The sequence below is a fragment of the Copadichromis virginalis genome, linkage group LG1, assembly GCF_057382275.1.
Source record: "Copadichromis virginalis isolate Kocher_CV1m ecotype Utaka linkage group LG1, C_Virginalis_male_GT1.1, whole genome shotgun sequence".
Taxonomy (NCBI): domain Eukaryota; kingdom Metazoa; phylum Chordata; class Actinopteri; order Cichliformes; family Cichlidae; genus Copadichromis; species Copadichromis virginalis.
In genome coordinates, this window is record NC_140618.1 from 18,547,012 (window position 1) to 18,565,941 (window position 18,930).

Here is an 18,930-nt window from a genome sequence, read left to right on the forward strand (position 1 = left end):
TCATCCATTTTGGGACTTTAGACATATTACCAGTGAACAGCGACGGAAAGCTGACAATCAGATTCTTACATTTTGTGTTTTCCCACAAAGGAAAATGCATATATACATACACAACTGCAGATAGGCTTTGATCGCACAGTTGAAGACACTGAAATTAAAATGTCTGAAAGCTATAAAACACTATAGAGCGGATACAGTAGACTGGAACAAGAGAACTAGCAGGCCTGTGAATACGCCTAAACAAAAAACAAAAAACATAATCTGCCTTTTAAATCAGATGGTTTTACAGTGCAGGTGTTTATTGTGATTAGATGCCCAAACAGCTTTTATACTAATTGCTCATTCAGTAGTAGGACAGCACATGAATAAATAATACTGTACATGTTTTGTTCTTCCAGACAAAACACTTCATATTCATATTCACTCTGATCAGGTGCTAGATTTGGCTGGCCTCTGTTTGACACAGAAATACAAAACAAGTTGAAGAACAAAGGATCAGAGACAAAAGCTTCATTTTTTTAAATGAGGAGAAGACATGCAGCGTACCCTGTGACTGGGTGAATTCTACAGTGGCTGTAGCGCGAGCGCGTATGCACCTTATGTGGGTGTAGGTATGTATGCACTTCATAAATATGTGCATATGCAGATAAATGTGGCTTTAGTTCCACGTGTATGAGAGCTAGAAACAGTCTCTCCTCAGCAGTGTCGACAGCGTGGCCTGATCCTATTGGAGGCAGGGTGTTGGGAGAGGGATAAGTCCAATTCTTCTGCATGACTTAAGACCATCTGCACACAGCTCGACATACAATAAAATAAGAGAATGAAGCTTCTTCTTTAAAAAAACAACAACAACAACAACAAAAAATAACTCTGAAAGGAGCTTTTGGATAATGGCTCATAAAGGAGTGTGAAGGAAATGGGGACAGGTCCTTGTTAACATGTCATCTGACTGGAAGTAATGTGGTGCATGTACCTCTTTGAAGACTTATATGTGTGGCTTCTCTCCAGGAGGGCCAACTGCTTTAGTATGGTGTTATTTATCAAAAGCTCAGGGTCTCACTGGGAGCAGTAATTGGAAATTTCAGAGATCAGGCTATTTAGTGCTAATTAGCAGCATTACACGGGAAGGTGACAAGTGACATGCACGGCACCCCTCCAATCCAGCCATTACCCACAGGGGTGAAAGGAACAGAAATATCAAGACACTTCCACTAACAAGGTCCCCCATCAGAACTGACTTAAAGTGCTAACTTAAAAGGTTAACCAAAGCTGCCTGGAGTAATTAATCCTTCCAGCCCTTTCAACTCTGTCAAGCCCCTGCATCGTTTCCATGTTCTGAACTATGCTGCTGTCCTGATATTACTGAAGAATTAAAAGCTAAAAGTCAGTTTGGCTCAACTGCATAAAGGGCAAAGCAGCATGGTTACACCGAGCTAAAATTAACATCTTTGCTGTCTATCAAAAGAAAAGCAATAAAGACAAGGCGCTGTCATAAAAATGCAACAAAAATACAACGGCTTTCAGCGTGTGTGAGCAGCTGTGTCTAGTCAGACTTTTCACATTTAGCCATGGAGAAAACGCAGTCATCTTCCACATCACCTAGCAAGAGAGGACATGAACATTTAGAGGATATCTAGGGCAAACGATAAGCTGCCATTCAGAAAGCCCCTCACGAGAGCCATCTGCAGTTTTAACTGTGATCGACAGGACTGACATTTGCTGAGTCAACTTCAGACTGCAGTCCAAGAACCTCACTGGACAAAATTTTAACCTCAGCTAACATGAGCAGTGCTCTGTCAACAACCTCCCTGTATCTGTCTGACTTTTGCTAACACAAAAACTAAAAGCGGCAGATGAATCAAGTGGCACATGTGTCTAAAAGGAGGGAGACAAGTGTAATACTTCAAGACATTGTGTTTGCACAGCTCAGAGACAAAGTACGCAGTATGGTGCTGTGGAAACCGAGTCGTTAGCAGAATTTTAAGGAAATCTAAGAGTAATGCAGCAGAACTAAATGGTCAAACAGACGCTGTCGAAAGTTTTTAACTAATGCACAACTAATGATTACTGCATGCTGTGTGATTTATGTGGCTTTGCATTTGTGAAAAACAATTACACATACATTTAAAAAAATAAGGGAAATAAATTTATGTGACATAAGAGATTTTCTATAGCATTTTCTTTCATGTTAGCTTTCCCTTTAATATCTGTTTTTGCAGTGAGTCATTGCAGAAAATGTTGCAAAATAATGAACAGGACTGACTTATGGAAGAAATGGATTTGCCTTCCAATTTATTTTCTGCACTGTGCAGTCATCAAGTAATTTTAATAGCATATTGTTATTATGATGCAAATTAACATATGCACAGTCAAGAATTTTTAAACAGGGTATTCCAATAAATTTTAATGTACTCAAACAAAACACAAGGTAAATTTTAAAGGTGAAAATTCATGTGAAGTCTGTTCAGAAACGTTTGGTAGCCCACTGGTCTCAAAAATCCCAAAGAAGAAACTAGAGTTCATCAAATGGCTATTTTTAAAAAACATTTTTCATTTCTGTAACTAATCCCCCCCCACCCCCCACCCCATAACAAAAAGGCTTCAGAAGTCCAAATCAATAAACCACAAAGTGAAATCATGATAACTATGCCCATTTCTTATATACAGTCTATGATCTAGTCTTTTGAATCTTGCACCTGGAGCTTATGGTGAATCTGAGATGAACAAAAACGCATGTAGAAACTTGTCTGTACTGTTGTACTTAATACATACATGGCACACAGTGTGGTACTTTTGAGTTTTAGTGTTTCATCTGTCTACAGATAACCATGATGTTAGGTGCGTGTTATGAATAAAGGAATGTATTTAGTTGACGAATGACCCTTTTAAACTCTTTTGATGGAAACATCGATGCGGGGGAAGGTGTACGAGACTGACATTTGAGGGACTTTCATCTGCAGGTGAGATTGCAAGAATAAATGGAGTGTAAAGTTGAAAGGAGGAAACTTTGAAGTGTGTGCATGTGCATGAATTTGTTCCTCATGGGACCCCAAGGTCAAAAAAAAGGTTTTGTCTGTTTTTGGTTCTCATGAAAAAAGGATGTTATTTGGGAATTTTGGCAAAGGACAGGAAGCAACAAGATGTCCACTTAAAGATGCGATTAAGCTGGCTTTTCGGTTTCCACCTCTTACGGCATTTTACAGACTGAAAATAAATTATTTTGTGCAAAATCCTGCAACAAACTGACAAACAGTTTCGTATGCATTACGTACATTTCCATTGTTGTTCATCTGCAATCATGGGGGTCAGTGGGGTTACTAAAATACCGTAGTGCTCTTTGTAAAAACTCACACTTGTTTATATACTCACACACACTCACTATTCACCTCCTCTGTTCACCCCGCTAACCCCCATTACCTCTCTGTGCTGACAGTGAGCTTTTCAGGTCCAGGCGACAGAAAAGGGGCTCCTGCCTCCCAAACGCTGACATGCTCAAACACACCCCTCCCATCATCACCCTTTCCACTGTACTCCCTGAGCCACTCATTGTTTGTATTGCTCACCTTTCCCTATCTGTGTGCCATTCTGCAGCTCTCATCAGAATAAACCTTGAGTAAGTTTTCTGTGTCTTCTGGTCCCTGGTAGCTACAGTCCTGCGATCCAAGAAGTAATAGGAAGTGAGACGCAGCAATACAAGGGCTGTGAAATGTACACTGATCAGTCACAACATTAAAACTACTGACACTTATGTTCTCATTACAACGTAATATTCTGCTTGGTAATCTTGGATTCTGTTGTTTATGTCGATGGTAGCCTGGCATGTACCACCTAACTAGCAATCTTTATAGATAAAGGATCCCCACCCAGTCGGTACACCACACTCTGACAGCAGCAGCCTCCCACACCCTGCCCCACCACATGAAACTGCTCAGGAATGGGTCGATACTACCAAGAGCCCAAGCACTGACCCAAGGCCCGAAATGAAGGAATATCTGTAGGATGTGCAGAAGCCCACATGAGGGTTAATGAGCGGGACCTACAAAACACTAGGCAAATGGTTTTAATATTGATGTTGACATGTGGATATTGGTCACTGGACACGCGCAGTTGAGTATAAAAACATTATTCTGTGCTCTTAAGAAGCTGGACATGCTCCTGTGCTCCTGGACTGGATTTTCTAAGTGTTCCCAGTGATATTGACGAAAGTCACCTTTGAACAATTGTTTATATCGTTTTACTTTTTTACCAAGCCTGGAGAGGCAGCTTGCTCCCCTAAGCTGACTGACCGTCTAAATGCAATCCAGTATTGATCGTCCTTCCTCGGGCCATTCACACAGCCTTGCTGAGGACACATTAAATGTGTTATAAGTCATTAAGAGCTCCAGGTCTCAAATCTCACATGTCTAGGTTAAAATATATTGACGCAGTGTGCGCTGACAAACTTTGTATTTTGTGAGGCAGCCTGTAGGTGTGTGTGCTGACACCTGGATCGCACGTGTGTGAGAGCTTGTGTGAGTGTGATGGTATATAAGCCCGTGTGAATGCACAGTATACCCTTTCTGTACTGTGCTGAACATTGGGGAGCATGTGTCAGTGTATGGGTGTGTTGGGTACATGCAGAGACATTGAATCTGTGCGTGATTGTGCTTGTGGTTTGCGTGTGTATAGGGAGCCGACTCGTCCTCTCGCTGCCCCGGGGGCTCAGAGCCCATTTCCTGTTGTGCAGCGTGATAAGTTTCCCTGTCAGATCCTCCCAGCACCACTATATTTCTGATAAGCTCCACTGCTAGTTTTCCCGACCTCTGGCACAGAGATCAATTTGAGATTGATTCAGAATGCCCTGCTGGGCCGAACTGGAAGATCAATTTGAGATGGATTGTTCATGCCAGGGGGCCAATGACACGCAGTGCAGTGCTCACTTGCTTTCTCTCCTTTGCTTTCTTCACCCCTCGCTCTCCCTGAATGCTGTTATTTCTTCCTCTCTCTGCATTTTTCTCTCTTACGTACCCGTCTCCCAATTGTTTCACACTTGTCTTGTTACGGTATTACACCCTGCCTGTCTTTCAAGTTTCTGCATCAATCTTTATTCATGCCTCCTTTTTTCCACCTGCTTGCCTTACATTCTCCTCCCAGTGTGGAGAATGCTGTGGGGATAGAGATGACTTCATTAGCAAAGGGGCCAGCCACGGTAGAGTGATAAGCCTGTAGGACAGGAAAGATAACTCATCTGGCCTGGTAATGCTCACAGCCACACAGTATATGGATATAAACCAACAGAAACACACACACAGAAAGAGATAGATTTTTCTTCCTGGTGAATATGGCCCTTCGTGCCATTATGCCCTGAGCCACCGGTGTCACCATTGCTGGCTCATGACCTTATTTCCAAAGAACATTGTGTCTGCAGCCAGCCTGCCGCTCCCTTGCTCCATCCTTCGAACCGCTCGAACCCTATCTTCTATCATCTCTGTTGTTCTCTACTCTCTCAAAGGCTTTGTCAGTGGCCCTGAAACCAGCAGATGCACTTTCCTTCTGTCTCCATGGAAAGCGACCTTTTCCCCAACAGTACATCCACCTCTGACTGCACTGACCTTTACCCACAGTCCAGCCCTAGTCATCTCTCAGGAATGCACTGAAAACGGCACATCACACAGGTGCATTCATGCGGAGAGCAAGCTGACAAAGGACAGAGAGAAAAGCTGGACACAAAAATGAAAATGACAGTTATGTTGTAAAATTGATGTTCACGTGGAAAGGGGAGGGAACAGTAGGCTTTGATGAATAGTTAGTGGGCTGTTTTTGGCCGAGGCACAAGTCAAGGCTGCCACCATGGTCTCTCACTCACTCTCTCAGACAGTCAGACTCTCCTCCCTTGTCACTTTGTCGTACACACTAAAAGAAACGTGGTTGTGATGAGAATAAAAAGCTTCACAGAGAAGTTCGCACTACTTTTACTTGTCCTGGTTAGTCGCTGCTGGACACATGTCAGAGGTTATGAAAAAATGCAACAAGTGCTTTGTTCAAAATCTACTAACGTCTAAAGTGACTAATCTGGGTTCATTTCTGTCAGCATTTTGTGTAATGTTTTCAATATAACAGATTTCCACTTTTTCACACGAGCGTAAATGAGTTGCACACAAGTCTTCAACACTTTAAATAATGCAGTGTTCAGGATTTGACACAATTAATACTCAAATCTTCTCGATCTGGGAATGAGCCGTGATATCAAAACATGGAGACACATCGTCTGGCAGAACAACAACAACGCTGCTCACAAAGAAAACACGGATGCATTAGTCACACAGACAAAGAACTTCCTCCACACTTGATTTAACTTAATTTTTCCAAGGTGCAGACATAAGCAGAATATTTGTCCTATTTGTAAGGATAAATTACATAGCGAGAAATCCATCACTGTAAACTGGAATACACAGCAAAGTACTTTTTAAACAAATGGACACCAAAGCAATAGGTGAGCTATTTTATTTGTTAGATACTTTTTGAATGCAGATGAAAAACATCCAATATCATATCCCTTGCTCAGTTACTTTTTGCAAAGTTAGCAAGGACAGGGCAACTACTTCGAGTTTATGAAAGGAAATAAATGTTATTTTACTCCTACCATGCATAAGTCACACAATCTCAGATATGAGCTCACACTAGTCTTGGGCATAGATCAGGAACAATGATATCATGTCAATTCTAAACCCAAAGCCCACGCTGGGAAGAACACAGGAGGCGGTGTAATCAGGTTTTGCATCTATTTTACATATTTATTTCTCTTTATATGTTAGAAGTGACAGAAGTCTGTTTTTTGCATTTCTAATAAATGTGAGGCCTTTTTTTAGTTTCTCATTCTGTGCAAACTGCACTCCTCTCTCTATAAATAATGTTTACAAATGTCATTTTAAAAATTGATTACAATGTGTTGTGCGCACATTTGGCTCTGGGTAGGGATCATAACAGCTGGTAGTCAGCTGCGTTGTGACAATTGAGAGACACAGAACTGTATCCAGCAGAAAGAGGTCATTCTTAAAATCGGCGAACATTGACAGTGCCTCAGTTTGCCCTTTGTTTTTCCACTGCTGGTGGATTTACAGATGTCAGCCAACCGAGCCTAAGGCGAGACCCTCATATACAAACTGTCAAAACAAGTGCTGCATGGAAACAAATGAGGAGGAGGAGGATATTGTTTTTTAAGATTCAAATGTAGGTTTATGGGTTATTCCCAACACTGCCGTCTTGAATGACAGCTTAAGCTTTATGTCATCTGTCTTTTTTAAGAGTTTTTATTGGTCTTTCATGCTGTAAAACTAATAGTGCACGCCATGCACAGTCAAGACAAGTATGTTTAATTGAAAGCTGTAATAGGATGTGGCTGTGTAGTGTATATATCCTACCGAATGTTTGGAATTTAATATTCATCTTTGTTTGTTTTCTTTAAAATAACTTGGTTTAAACCTGTCTGCTCGTTCTTCTTTCCCCATCATCAGAGGTGACAAAAGTACAGACATTCAGTATTTAAGTAGAAGTACAAATACTTCTGTTAAAAAATACTCAATTAGAAGTACTTATATTTACTTCAAATCGAGTACAACTTATTTAAAAGGCTCTGAAATGTACTCAAAGTAAGAAAGCTCTTTTGAGGACACTTTTACAAGCTATTTTTGTGCGATGCCATCTGAACCTCGTACTATAATAATTTCACAAAATTCTAAAAGCACATGAGAAGACAAACTTTATTTTAGTCCAAATTTAAATTCTAATGAATGTACCCGGCTTGAATCAGTTATGTAGAACATGAGGCTAGAAGAAAAGGAGAATTAAAAATATATATATTTTCTGTTGCCTGTGAAATGAGCACAGTCAGGGTTAAAGGGGGATTCAGTGGGTGGAGGAACCTTAAGATCGACTGCAGTGGTTCCACGTAGGGAAAAGAATCACATCCCAGAATAACTTCTATTGTAAGATCCATTCGATTTTAGATGTACAGGCTGTGATCAGCTGACCTGAGGTTTACTGTTTACTCTTTGTGGATCTACACAACTGAATTCAACAAGATGTCAGCAGATGTTTCATGAATGGTCTTTGCTGATTTCCATCCTCTACACTGACAGTACAATGTTTACACTGTCTTTATACTTCGTTCAGTGAATGAATCTAAGCATCATCAGCTTAAATTCAAATTCATCTCTGCAACACTTAATCTAGCCTAACTCTGACCATGAACACCAAAGCCGCTGTGCACCAGTCACACACTGTTCTTTGCTTTACAGCCATCACAGAACATTAAACTGCAACCTTTAAATACCACACAGTTAGTATAACTTAGTTTGTTTTCCAGGATGTTTCACAACACAACTTTACATCAAATACAGATCCAAAATCTGGTTTAACAAATGAGGTGCTATATCAGATACAACTTATATCTCTTTGTAATTGATAACCATTAGGATTGCTTTTCATGTGTTACTGTTAAAGGGTGCAGAGACTTGAAATAATAACTCCCCTCAAATGTCTTAAACCAAAGGTAACACGTCTGTTTTGAAAATGTAAGTGGTAGGAAATATAGATATTTGTGTTAAAATGTAGGACGTAACAGTAAAAAGAAAAATAAGTACTCAAGTAAAGATACCTGAAAATCGTGTATAGTTACAAAGTATTTGTACTTGGTTACTCGCCAGCTCTCCCCATGTGTGACAACACATTCCCATTCACAGTGCCAAGCTTGGAGAGTACACTCAAGAGCCACTTTGATACATCTGTTCAACAGCTTCTTAACTCAAAAATCTAATCAGCCAATTACATAGCAGCAACTCAATGCATTTAGGCATGTAAACATGGTCAAGACAGCGTGCTGAAGTTCAAATTGAGCATCATAATGGGGATTAAAAGTGATTTAGGTGACTTTGAAAATGGCAGTTGTTGACACAAAAAACGGCTGGTCTGAGCATTTCAGAAATTGCTGATCTACTGGGATTTTCCTACACAGTCTTCTCTAAAGAGAACATATATTATTTTATGACACAGTTTGGGCCCTTTAATTTGTAGACAGAATAAGAAAGGCTGAGATGGTTTTTACATGTGCAAAAGAGAAACAGTGAAAGGATTTTGAATATGGAGCTGCCAGGCAACAGGAAAAAAAAGGGTCCACAGAGAAGATTCATGGATGTAGTAAAGGAGGACATCCAGAGGGTTGGTGTGACAGAAGAGGATGCTAGGGTTAAAGTGAGATGGAGGCAGATGATCTACTTACGTGACCACTAAAGCTATTATACTCTGTTGCGTACACGGACAGGGACCCAAAATTAAGTCACAGGTACCTAGCGGTCCCTAGTGGACTTGTGGATGTGGAAAGCATAAAACCTGTTTAAAGGGACCAGCCAAAGGAAGAAGAAGAAAACTTTGGGCTCCTTAGTACCAAATGAATATTGTTTAAATGTACCATCTTCTAATGGCTGCTTCCAGCACGGTAGCACACCATGTCACAAAGCACAGGTCATCTCAAACTGGTTTCTTGAACATCACAATGAGTTCACTGTACTCATAGCCTACAGTCACCTCAATCCAACAGAGCACCTCTGGCATGTGGTGGACTGGGAGATTTACATCACTGATGTCCGTTGATGTCGACATATCTGCAGCAACTGTGTGACGCTATCATGTCAATATGAAAAAAAAACCTTGAATTTATGTATTGATAAATTAGGGATCTCTGAAGGCAAAAGTGTACCTAATGATGTGGCTGGTGATTTTATAGTGTTACCATAACCAATAAAAAAAAGAGCAACATTAAATGAAGTTAATAATATGACCTAAAATATTTCCTGTCACTCTCTTATCCATCGCCGTGCTGTCAAATTAGCTTTTAAGTTCTGGTTCACTGTGTATAACGTAGGACTTCATCATCTACTGTTTCTGGCCACTTCAGAGTTCATATTTGCCCCTTCTGCCCCCTTCAGCGTCTTTGAGCTGATCTAACAGATGGCTCGCACTGTTTCCATCCTAACACCGACTCCTCTATGAGTAGCCCCTCTCATAATTAAAGAAGAAATCAGACGAAAATACCAGCGACCAGATGCTCAGCACATTGCCACTCGGTTTCAAGGCTACCCTCCTATCCCCCTCCTCTGTGCCTCTCTCCTTCCCCTTACCACTGAGAAAACCAATGGAGCAGCTAGTAAAATGAATACTGTAGTAACCTTAAGATAGACTGGACATACTTCGGGGAGAAAAAAAATTACAACTACAGCCACAAAAGTCTTATCACACATAACAAGGGGAGAAGAAAATATTAGTTAACATGACTATGCCTGTGTGTTATTGTTCCATCTTAATTATAACAGCAAGTGCTTTGAGAGACAAAGGCCAAAAAAGACTAAACAGCAAGCCTCCCTCCATCACCCAACCCAGTCTTCTATCCCAAGCCATGGGTTAACTATACATTGACCGCACACACACATTCAAGCACACACGCTCCTCTGAGACCCCTCATATGGCACCTGAGCCTTCCTATATGGGCCACACAGTACAGTGCAGTGAGCTTTGTAGTAATGCACTGGAGCACACAAGGGCCACGGCTGCAGCATCAACAGCATCTGGGTTGTGGAACATTTGCCACTCGCTACACCCCATCACTGCTTCCACAGCTGTGGCTCACTAATAGAGAGGACCTGTGACAGTCAGAAAGCATGAACGATAAATGATGACAACACCCATATGTTGCCAGGGTCGCTGTAGAGGAAATAGCCTGGGGGTAGATATAGTGCATGAGAGAATGGCAGCAGGAAGAGACAGAAGAAAAAAAACAAACGTGCTTGATATCATGAGGCAAGAAATGACTTGCAGTGCATTAAGACATCAAATGAAAACCTTTATTGGGTTTTACTATCAATAGAGTTTAAAATTTTTATTGTGAGCTTCATAATCCAGCTTTCAAGCCATAATAACAGTTTAGAAAGAGTGGTAGGCTACATGGTTTTGGATGAGTAGATTACACTGCTTTAGCATCTTAGACATGACTTAGAAAGTTTGTTTGCAAAGTAATCTAGGCCACAGGCGAACGTTTGTTGGCCAGCGCTGTGAGAATAGTGGGAGGGAGTAGTCAGGGCACGCTGCTGCTAGCAGCACAAAGCAAGATTACTGGAGCCTGGACAGAGAGATTTTTTGGTAGCTGCCTCACAACATTTTCATGTGTAACTGTAGCTGTACTGCTCACATTTTCTTTAGAAATCAAAATATATATGTTATGCAGAGGAATTGTAAACACTGCCTTCCAGTAAGGCCAAAAGAAAGCATTTTATTCCTTTTTATTTTGTAACTTACTGTCATGCATTTGATTTTGCCATCAGTCTAACGGTTGGTAACTTTGGTTTGTCTTGATAACTGTTGATGGATTACCTTTTAAAATGTATGGAGAAAATTGTCCATATACACAAATCCTCATTGCATAAACTTTGTTGAATCTTCCTCTAGTGTCACTACGAGTTTGTGATTTGTCAGTTTTATTAAATTGTGTCCCTTTCAGGATGAACTGTAATAATGTAATCCTCTGACTATCCCAGCGTGTCTCAACTCAGGTACTTCTGTTAGCAGGCTGCACTCATGCAGTGCATTTTGTGAACATCAGCAATTTGATGCGTGTCTGACCATAATGCTAAATTCATTTCCAGGGAAGAGAACAGTTGTGTTTAATAAAACCAAGATGACACAACACGTGTGATGTTTGGTTTGAGTTGCAGGGCAACTTCCTTACATTCTGGTCACTCAGACGCTCAGGATGTTGGACATTTAACCATCAAGAAACCAGTTGCTCACCAAAACTACTTGTAACTAGTTGCCAAATACAAATAGAAAAATAAATAAATAAATGCAGTAATGGGCAGCCACTGATTTTTCCTACTCGCAAGGACACTGCTGTCCTATTTTTCCTTTAGTGTGACTGAGCCACTACACGCAATTAATCTTCTTCACGCTGGGTGAAAATTGTTTGGTGGTTTGTGCTATGTGGCTAGAAAAATGACCACATGACCACTAAGGGTGAGAAAAAGGCAGTTTTTCATCCTCATGTTTTGTGACAGTTAGTTAGTACACCATCATGCATTCATGTACCCTTAAATGTGAACAGACTCAAAATAGTTTGAGTTCCACACTAGTTTGAGTGATGATCAAAACTCTGCAAAAATAATTACATCCACAAGTCTGTGCTGTAAGTGATATATGTCAGTATAGTAATCTAAATTGTTTATCAAAACAATACCTGCTTATCATTAGAACAGCATTGTCCATAAATACGCTGACGTGAAGATTAGCATCAGGCTTAAAGCACCACTGCACATGCGTCACAGAGCGACCCGCATGACTGTAATCATGTTTTTTGCATGTATTAACAGGCTGGATGTGTCCCGTGCTTAGTTTAGCCTGCTGGATGTGTCTATAAGCCTCAAACGACCACAGAAATCCAACGTCCTCTGCTTTAAGTCTATGTCATTTCTGCAAAATATCACGGAGGCTATATCAGGCTACATTGGGGTTGCTACCTCAGGTGTTTTCCACTGGGTGTTAGTCATCGTGAGTATGTGTGTTGTATGACTAATCTCATTAATGCATGCAGTGCTGTTGAATAACTGCATGGTGGAATGGCTGAATAATGTTTGGGGGTTCAAGGTTTAGGCAGGGCTGGTTAGAGGGATTGGAGCAGGGAGCACAAGTAGAGAGCTGGATTAACTGTTTTCAAGGACATGCTGTCTACATAATACATAATGACCCATATTGCACTATTTTTACACCTATACACCACTCTAATATATGATGAAACCAACAGAAGGACATCAATACAGCTGCCTTGAATTGAAAATCATCAGTGTGTATTGTGGAGCTGGAAACACATGTGGAGGCCCTGTTGCACAGAAGATAGAATATTAATGAGATTTTCTGATTGAGACCGAGACAAACAAGTTGGCCTCAATATCAGTACATCTGTTAATATTCATTTTCTATTCTTGTTTGCATTCCTAACCTACTTTGCAGTATTTTTTTTTATCCTAGAGTGGACGTCCGGCAACATATTTTAAAAATTAATGTTTTTCTCATCTTAGCTTCTTAAATGTTAAAAAAACACTTTTGTATGCTTTCAGAAACTATCATTTAATTTGGGAATTTGGTGACTTTTTCTAAATTTCTTGGACTTTTCTATTTTGTTCCCCTTTGTTTTAAATTAATTTTGAAGGACATACATGGATTTACAGAGTACATACAATGAGCCATTACCAGTGAGTGCTACAAAATGAGGATCGACTCAAACTTAACAAAAAGACAGTACTCTCTGTGGTTTGTGCTAATAAAAGGAGCTTTGGCCTACAGAGCCGCAGCCAGAGAAAAATCTGCAGTTCAAAGAGAGAGTTCGAGTTGAGTAATGAAGCCATGAACGAATTCAAACAAGCCCACACACTGTCATCTCTTCCACTACCCCTCCAACTCCCTTCCCCAGCCATCTGAGCACAGAGTTTACGTTAGTGTAGCTGCACACCGCAGTATTGAACTGTCAGCAATAAACAGTAATCAGCTCCAATCATATGTGTGCACTACATCAACAGATGGATTCAAACATTGACTGATGGAGACAGCACCTCTGGCCAAAATCAATAGCAGCTTACATACACTGGTATGAAGCTAATAACAAATAATGCTGCATTGATTGGAAAGCTGAGGTGCAACCATTGAGTTACAGATAAAGGGCTGCAGCAAATAATAGAGCGCATGATTATCTCTGAGTGTGTGGGGGATAGGAGAGTGTTCCTGTGTGTGTGTGTGTGTGTGTGTGTGTGTGTGTGTGTGTGTGTGTGTGTGTGTGTGTGTGTGTGTGTGTGTGTGTGTGCTTTGTGGGCTTTGTGGGTGTGTGAGCTTTGTGGGCTTTGTGGGCTTTGTGGGTGTGGGGAGGTGGGCGGTGTCATACTCACCCATAAGTGGTGTTGCTGGCCCTCTTACTGGCTGCCCTAGAGCGGCTTGACTTCAACTCTCCACTCATGCTCATGTCTGCATGAAAGAGCAACCAATTAACTTTGTACTGATACAGTAAAGAGCGACATACTGCAACACAACAAAGAGAGAGTACAAACACACACACACACACACACACACAGGAACCTCCAGATGACTAAATGGCATACACATGGTCATGTTTATCCTACACTTGGGTCTTCTTTATTCTGGCAACATTTACATAATCTACAGCAGCTTGACATGATGCTGACTAAAGGGCCAGCTAAGACTGACAGAAGCCAGTATCTGTTTTCACGTCCACCTCCCTCCAGCCACTTTGAGCTAGACTGTTCACTCCATTTTTATTTCCTGTCTGCAAGGATACATTGGAAACTTGGCACAACCTCTAAAAAGCTCAACTGAGCTCTGATCTCACTCTTTCTCTCCTGCAAACACTTTTATATACATGTTTGTACTAGCCATTTAACCATAAACCATCTTGATTACAGGACACACCAGCAGCTCACTGCTCTCACTGTGCTTGCTCTCTTGTCAATTTACCAAAGGTGAGTAAAAGACAAAACAAAAACAGGCAGGAGGTAAGCAGCAAAGAGACGGGGAGAGGAGAGAAGTCCAGTCTGACATGGACAGATGGGTGGTGAATGGAGTGTGACTGGGCCAGCTGCACATACACTCGCACAGCATGATTGTCAAATGGCTGGAAGCGACAATTAATTAAGTATGGGTTTGAAAGTGTGAAAAGAAATTTAGACATACGTATGCGCCTTTACCTCCCAAAGTAGACATAGTATTTTCATGAAAAAGTGACTACATCTCCTTACACTAAAAGGACAAAAGGCCTACACATTATCTTTTAAATATAATGGCTCGGCATTGTGTGCCAGGAAAACAAAACTGAGTTTTATAATGAGTTTGCTGAGCAACAGGATGACTGTATGATTGACTGCGTGATGAAGCCATTACACAGGAAGAGAGGGGAGGATGCTGCTGAGCACAGTTGTGTCGCTCAACAGGAGCAAAACCTCAGGAGGTAATCAGAGTGCTATCAGAGTAAACAAAATCCTATATACACCACAGTTAGCTCCTCCTTTGCAGACTTCACATCTATGCCCATGCATGTATGCACGTATATATATGTGTATTATACTTTGTTTTGTTTTGGGGGTTTTCTGTTCAGAGGTATAGTTTCAAAAAACAAGGCAAACTGCGTTTTGAATTAAAGTGACTTCACATAAATGACAACTTTTTTTGGTGAGCCACACACAGATTCTGCCCTATAGTTGGCTACAGAAACATAGAGGCCCATGAAAAAGAAGTGACCTCACAGTGTTATAAAATACTCCACCCTGCTCTAACCACGGTGAACGCAAAGGAAAAAGTGATTCATGGTTGTTGTGATGCAATATGCATTTTTTCCCCTTGCAAATACCAAACAGTCTCACTTTAAGCAGCTACATTGTGCATTTATTAGAGCTATAAAAAAATAATAACTTGTTTGAAAGACACTACTATTGTAGGCCTTTGGATAAAATCATCTGCTAAATGAATATAATGCAGACTAAAGAGTTTTGAGGACATACATATAGTATTGTGGATCATATGTCAAAATTGTAGCTTTTATCATGAAAACATGTTGCAGATTACAACCACTATGTTTCACTACTGTCATTTATTATCCATTTATACCATCCATTTTATTGGAGGGCAATCACAAGTAGACTATTAGTTTAGTTTTATTTCTATTTTTGCTTCTAGTTTAGATGACAGATTTAAGAAAATATATGGTTTAAATATAAACACATAATTGAAACATTACTACATCATCACCGTGTGGTTAGAAACCGTACAGACAGCAATTCTGCAATACGTGCAAAATTGGATTATTTTCAACGAATACTAATATTTCAGCCATAACAAGATTGTGTAGTGATTCAGGACTCATTTACAAATCCATGACCAGCCTGAGAGATTCCAGGTGCAAACTGGCAGGGAGATATAGAACTCAAACGGCAGTATAATCTGATAGACAGTTATTTCGTAAAACTGGCTCAAAGAGCATCAGAGGACACAGCAAGGTCACATGCGATCAGCTGTAATGGGTTATAAAGCCTCAGCCTCCGCCACAGTCCATCACTATGCTTTGTATCAGCGGATGTCAGGCTGACTGCCAGAGTGCCGCTTCATACCCAGCCAAAGTTAGAGCCAGCTTAATCACACTACCTGGAAACAAAATTACATAGACACAATGTGGAAAAGCTTTTCTTATTCTGAGTTTTCAAAGCTAGAAGGAGCCTAGATTTCCCCTGAAGATCCCAGTCAATCAGCACCCACCCTGCTCTAATGAAACCTTGGACCTGGATCAAAGTTAGGAAATAGGAATCTGTGTATTCACCTCATTGGAAAACACTGAAAGTTGCTTTAAGAGTCTGCAACACATGCATTAAGGGGAGTCTGTGCACAGCACTTACTTTATTTTCACAGATTCTTTTTTAGCAAACAGTCTGAACGCACACACACACACACACACACACACACTTGAAGTCACGGATGTGTGGGAGATTGGATAATGTGATCAGATAAAAACAGCTAAATCTGCCGTCTTCTATCATCATTTTTATTTTCATCCCAATTCTTCAATTTATCACGCGTTGGGCTGAACCGCATCCCTAAATGTTTGATGTATTTTTCAGTGTAATTTGATTCAACATCTTAATCGAGTAACTAACTTCAGAGCAGAACGCAAACGCTTGAGCTGCAGACTGACACTGAAATTTTCAGAGGCATTTAATTCAAATGGAATATTTGGTAATACCGTTCGCACACTCACTTTGCTTTTCTGAAGCGCTGCATCCTAAAAGTAAAAGAAAAGAGAGCGCGTATGGCTGAACGCTTTTGCAACAATCATTTAAACCAGGACTGCAAAGCTGATTTCAATTTAGCAGATTGGTTAAATTACAAAAGAACCTTGATAAAAGATTAAACTACAGTAAGATATTTTCTGCTCTTGTATTGTTCTTTGTCTGTCCTTAGTGCCTTTTCTTTTGATTACTGGTTATTGGCTTTACTTAAGCCTACTACTTATTCTGGACCAGAACAAATTTGCCAAGGCACAGTATACAGTACTATCAAGCAGCACAACCAGAATAGCAGAAATTAACATTTTATTAACCTAAATTTGATTTAGACTTACAGTTGATGATATCATTGTGACTGTAGGATCACATAAATCCCCCTCACTTGTCATAAAGCTTATTAATTAATTCACATCCTGGTAGTGTTGACGATGTCTAGGTATAAGTGCAGCGTGTGCAGGTCTTGTCAATATGCCGAGTCTCTGCACGTTCCTGCAACCATGAACACTTAGTTTCCACTCACAGATAAAAACACGAAACTGTGTAACATAAATTATTACTTACAGCTCTAAGGAACAAATAAAAAACAGGAAATATACTGTTTGCTGGCATGGATACATGGTAAGTTGAGAGAGATGCTAGTGTGCTAAAAACCACGTCTCAACAGTGAAGCAGATTGCAGCATTATAGTGAGGGAGACGACAACAGTGACTTGACTTTATTTTTGCACTGTGGAAGTATTCAACAGTTTAAGATGCGTTTTACTTTCACTGTGGAGTCTTTTAGTCTATACTGACCTTGTCTGAAGCCTCTGCTTCCCCACCAGACAAGTAGCTTTGAGAACAGACTGAGGTTTCCAAACTAGTGTGGAAGTTGTGAGAAGATATTGGCACTGTGCCTGCATGGTAATGTAGTCTTATTAGAAACTGTTCATGGATGCACTGTTCACTTTGCAGATGAAGAAGAAAACTAAAGAAATCTCAATCCATATGGAGAGATGGGTATTACAACATAATTAAGCTATAAGTCATTTCACTAGCAAAAGCCTTTGTATCCTGACTAGACCATGTGCTGACCTTGCCAATATGAGAAACACACTTGGCTTTTGCTTAAAGGTAAATTTGCCTGAAACACCTCTTAATGCATCACAGTGTTTAACATCCTCAAGTCCAGTGTCTCCTATATTACCACAGCACCTTCTGATTGGACTAATGTTTACGGACAGGGAAAAGCGAGAAAAACAGCTCTGAGGTACAAATGTAGAGAAACCGGAGCTTCAGGCTGAAGTGCACAGATGAGCACACAAAAGCTGAAAAGCTTCCAGGATGAAGGGGGAAAATGGCAGTGGAGAGAAAAGGAATGAGAGGAACAATGGCAAATACTGTCTTTCAGAAACACCGTGGTGCATGCAAACATCCACTAAAACAGGCATCATCACACATACACAAGGAAACACTTCGGTATACTCACATCTTGGACTGAACAGGGTCATATCAGGGATGCAGAACAACCAGAAGACTGTTGAGTGGAAGGACTAGCCGAGGATTTCTTTCCTTCTGTTTTATAACTCTCTCGTCTTATGTCCTCACTCTCAGACTATGTGCGCGGTGTTGTTTGCGTGTACGCGCGCCGGTAAGCGTGTGCTCAAAATACTGTTTGGCTGACTGCTGTGATACTACTGAGTCAGTGACAAACCAGCTAGAGAAGCACCAATGGGATGTACCAAATTTGTTATTGTGGCAGGGGCGTACGGGAGCACTGGAATGTTCCATTAGCTGGAAAACTGGAAGGAGGGTAGGATGAGTGCGCAGCTGCTTCTCCCCACAGCAACAGGAGCTTTGGCAGGAGCTTCGGGCTTACAAATTCAAACCAGGCGAAAAGGAAGCTGCTATAGTGCATGTAGTGCGTGTGTGTGTTTGTGTTTGCACTTTAATGCATGTGTCAAAGAAGAGCAGAAGCCTGAAGGCACAGGTGTGTGTTTGTTTCACTTCACATGTGCACTATACAGAACTGTAGTCTCTACTGTATATAATTAGCACGACTAAAAGTAATGCAATAGGGAAATAAATTTTCCACA

The 18,930-nt window shown here is 40.7% G+C and overlaps 1 protein-coding gene across 1 annotated transcript in view; it reads right to left on the bottom strand.

The window, feature by feature from the left end:
* LOC146718598 (uncharacterized) overlaps positions 1–18,546 on the bottom strand; it is a 38,018-nt gene extending 19,472 nt beyond the window's left edge. The window contains exons 1-2 of the mRNA XM_085452913.1: positions 18,324–18,546; positions 13,959–14,034 (exon numbers count right to left, since the gene is read on the bottom strand). Coding sequence (XP_085309039.1) covers positions 13,959–14,034; positions 18,324–18,345 — 98 coding nt within the window. The 5' untranslated portion in view covers positions 18,346–18,546. The remainder of the gene's footprint in view (positions 1–13,958; positions 14,035–18,323) is intronic.
* Positions 18,547–18,930: the final 384 nt, after the last annotated feature.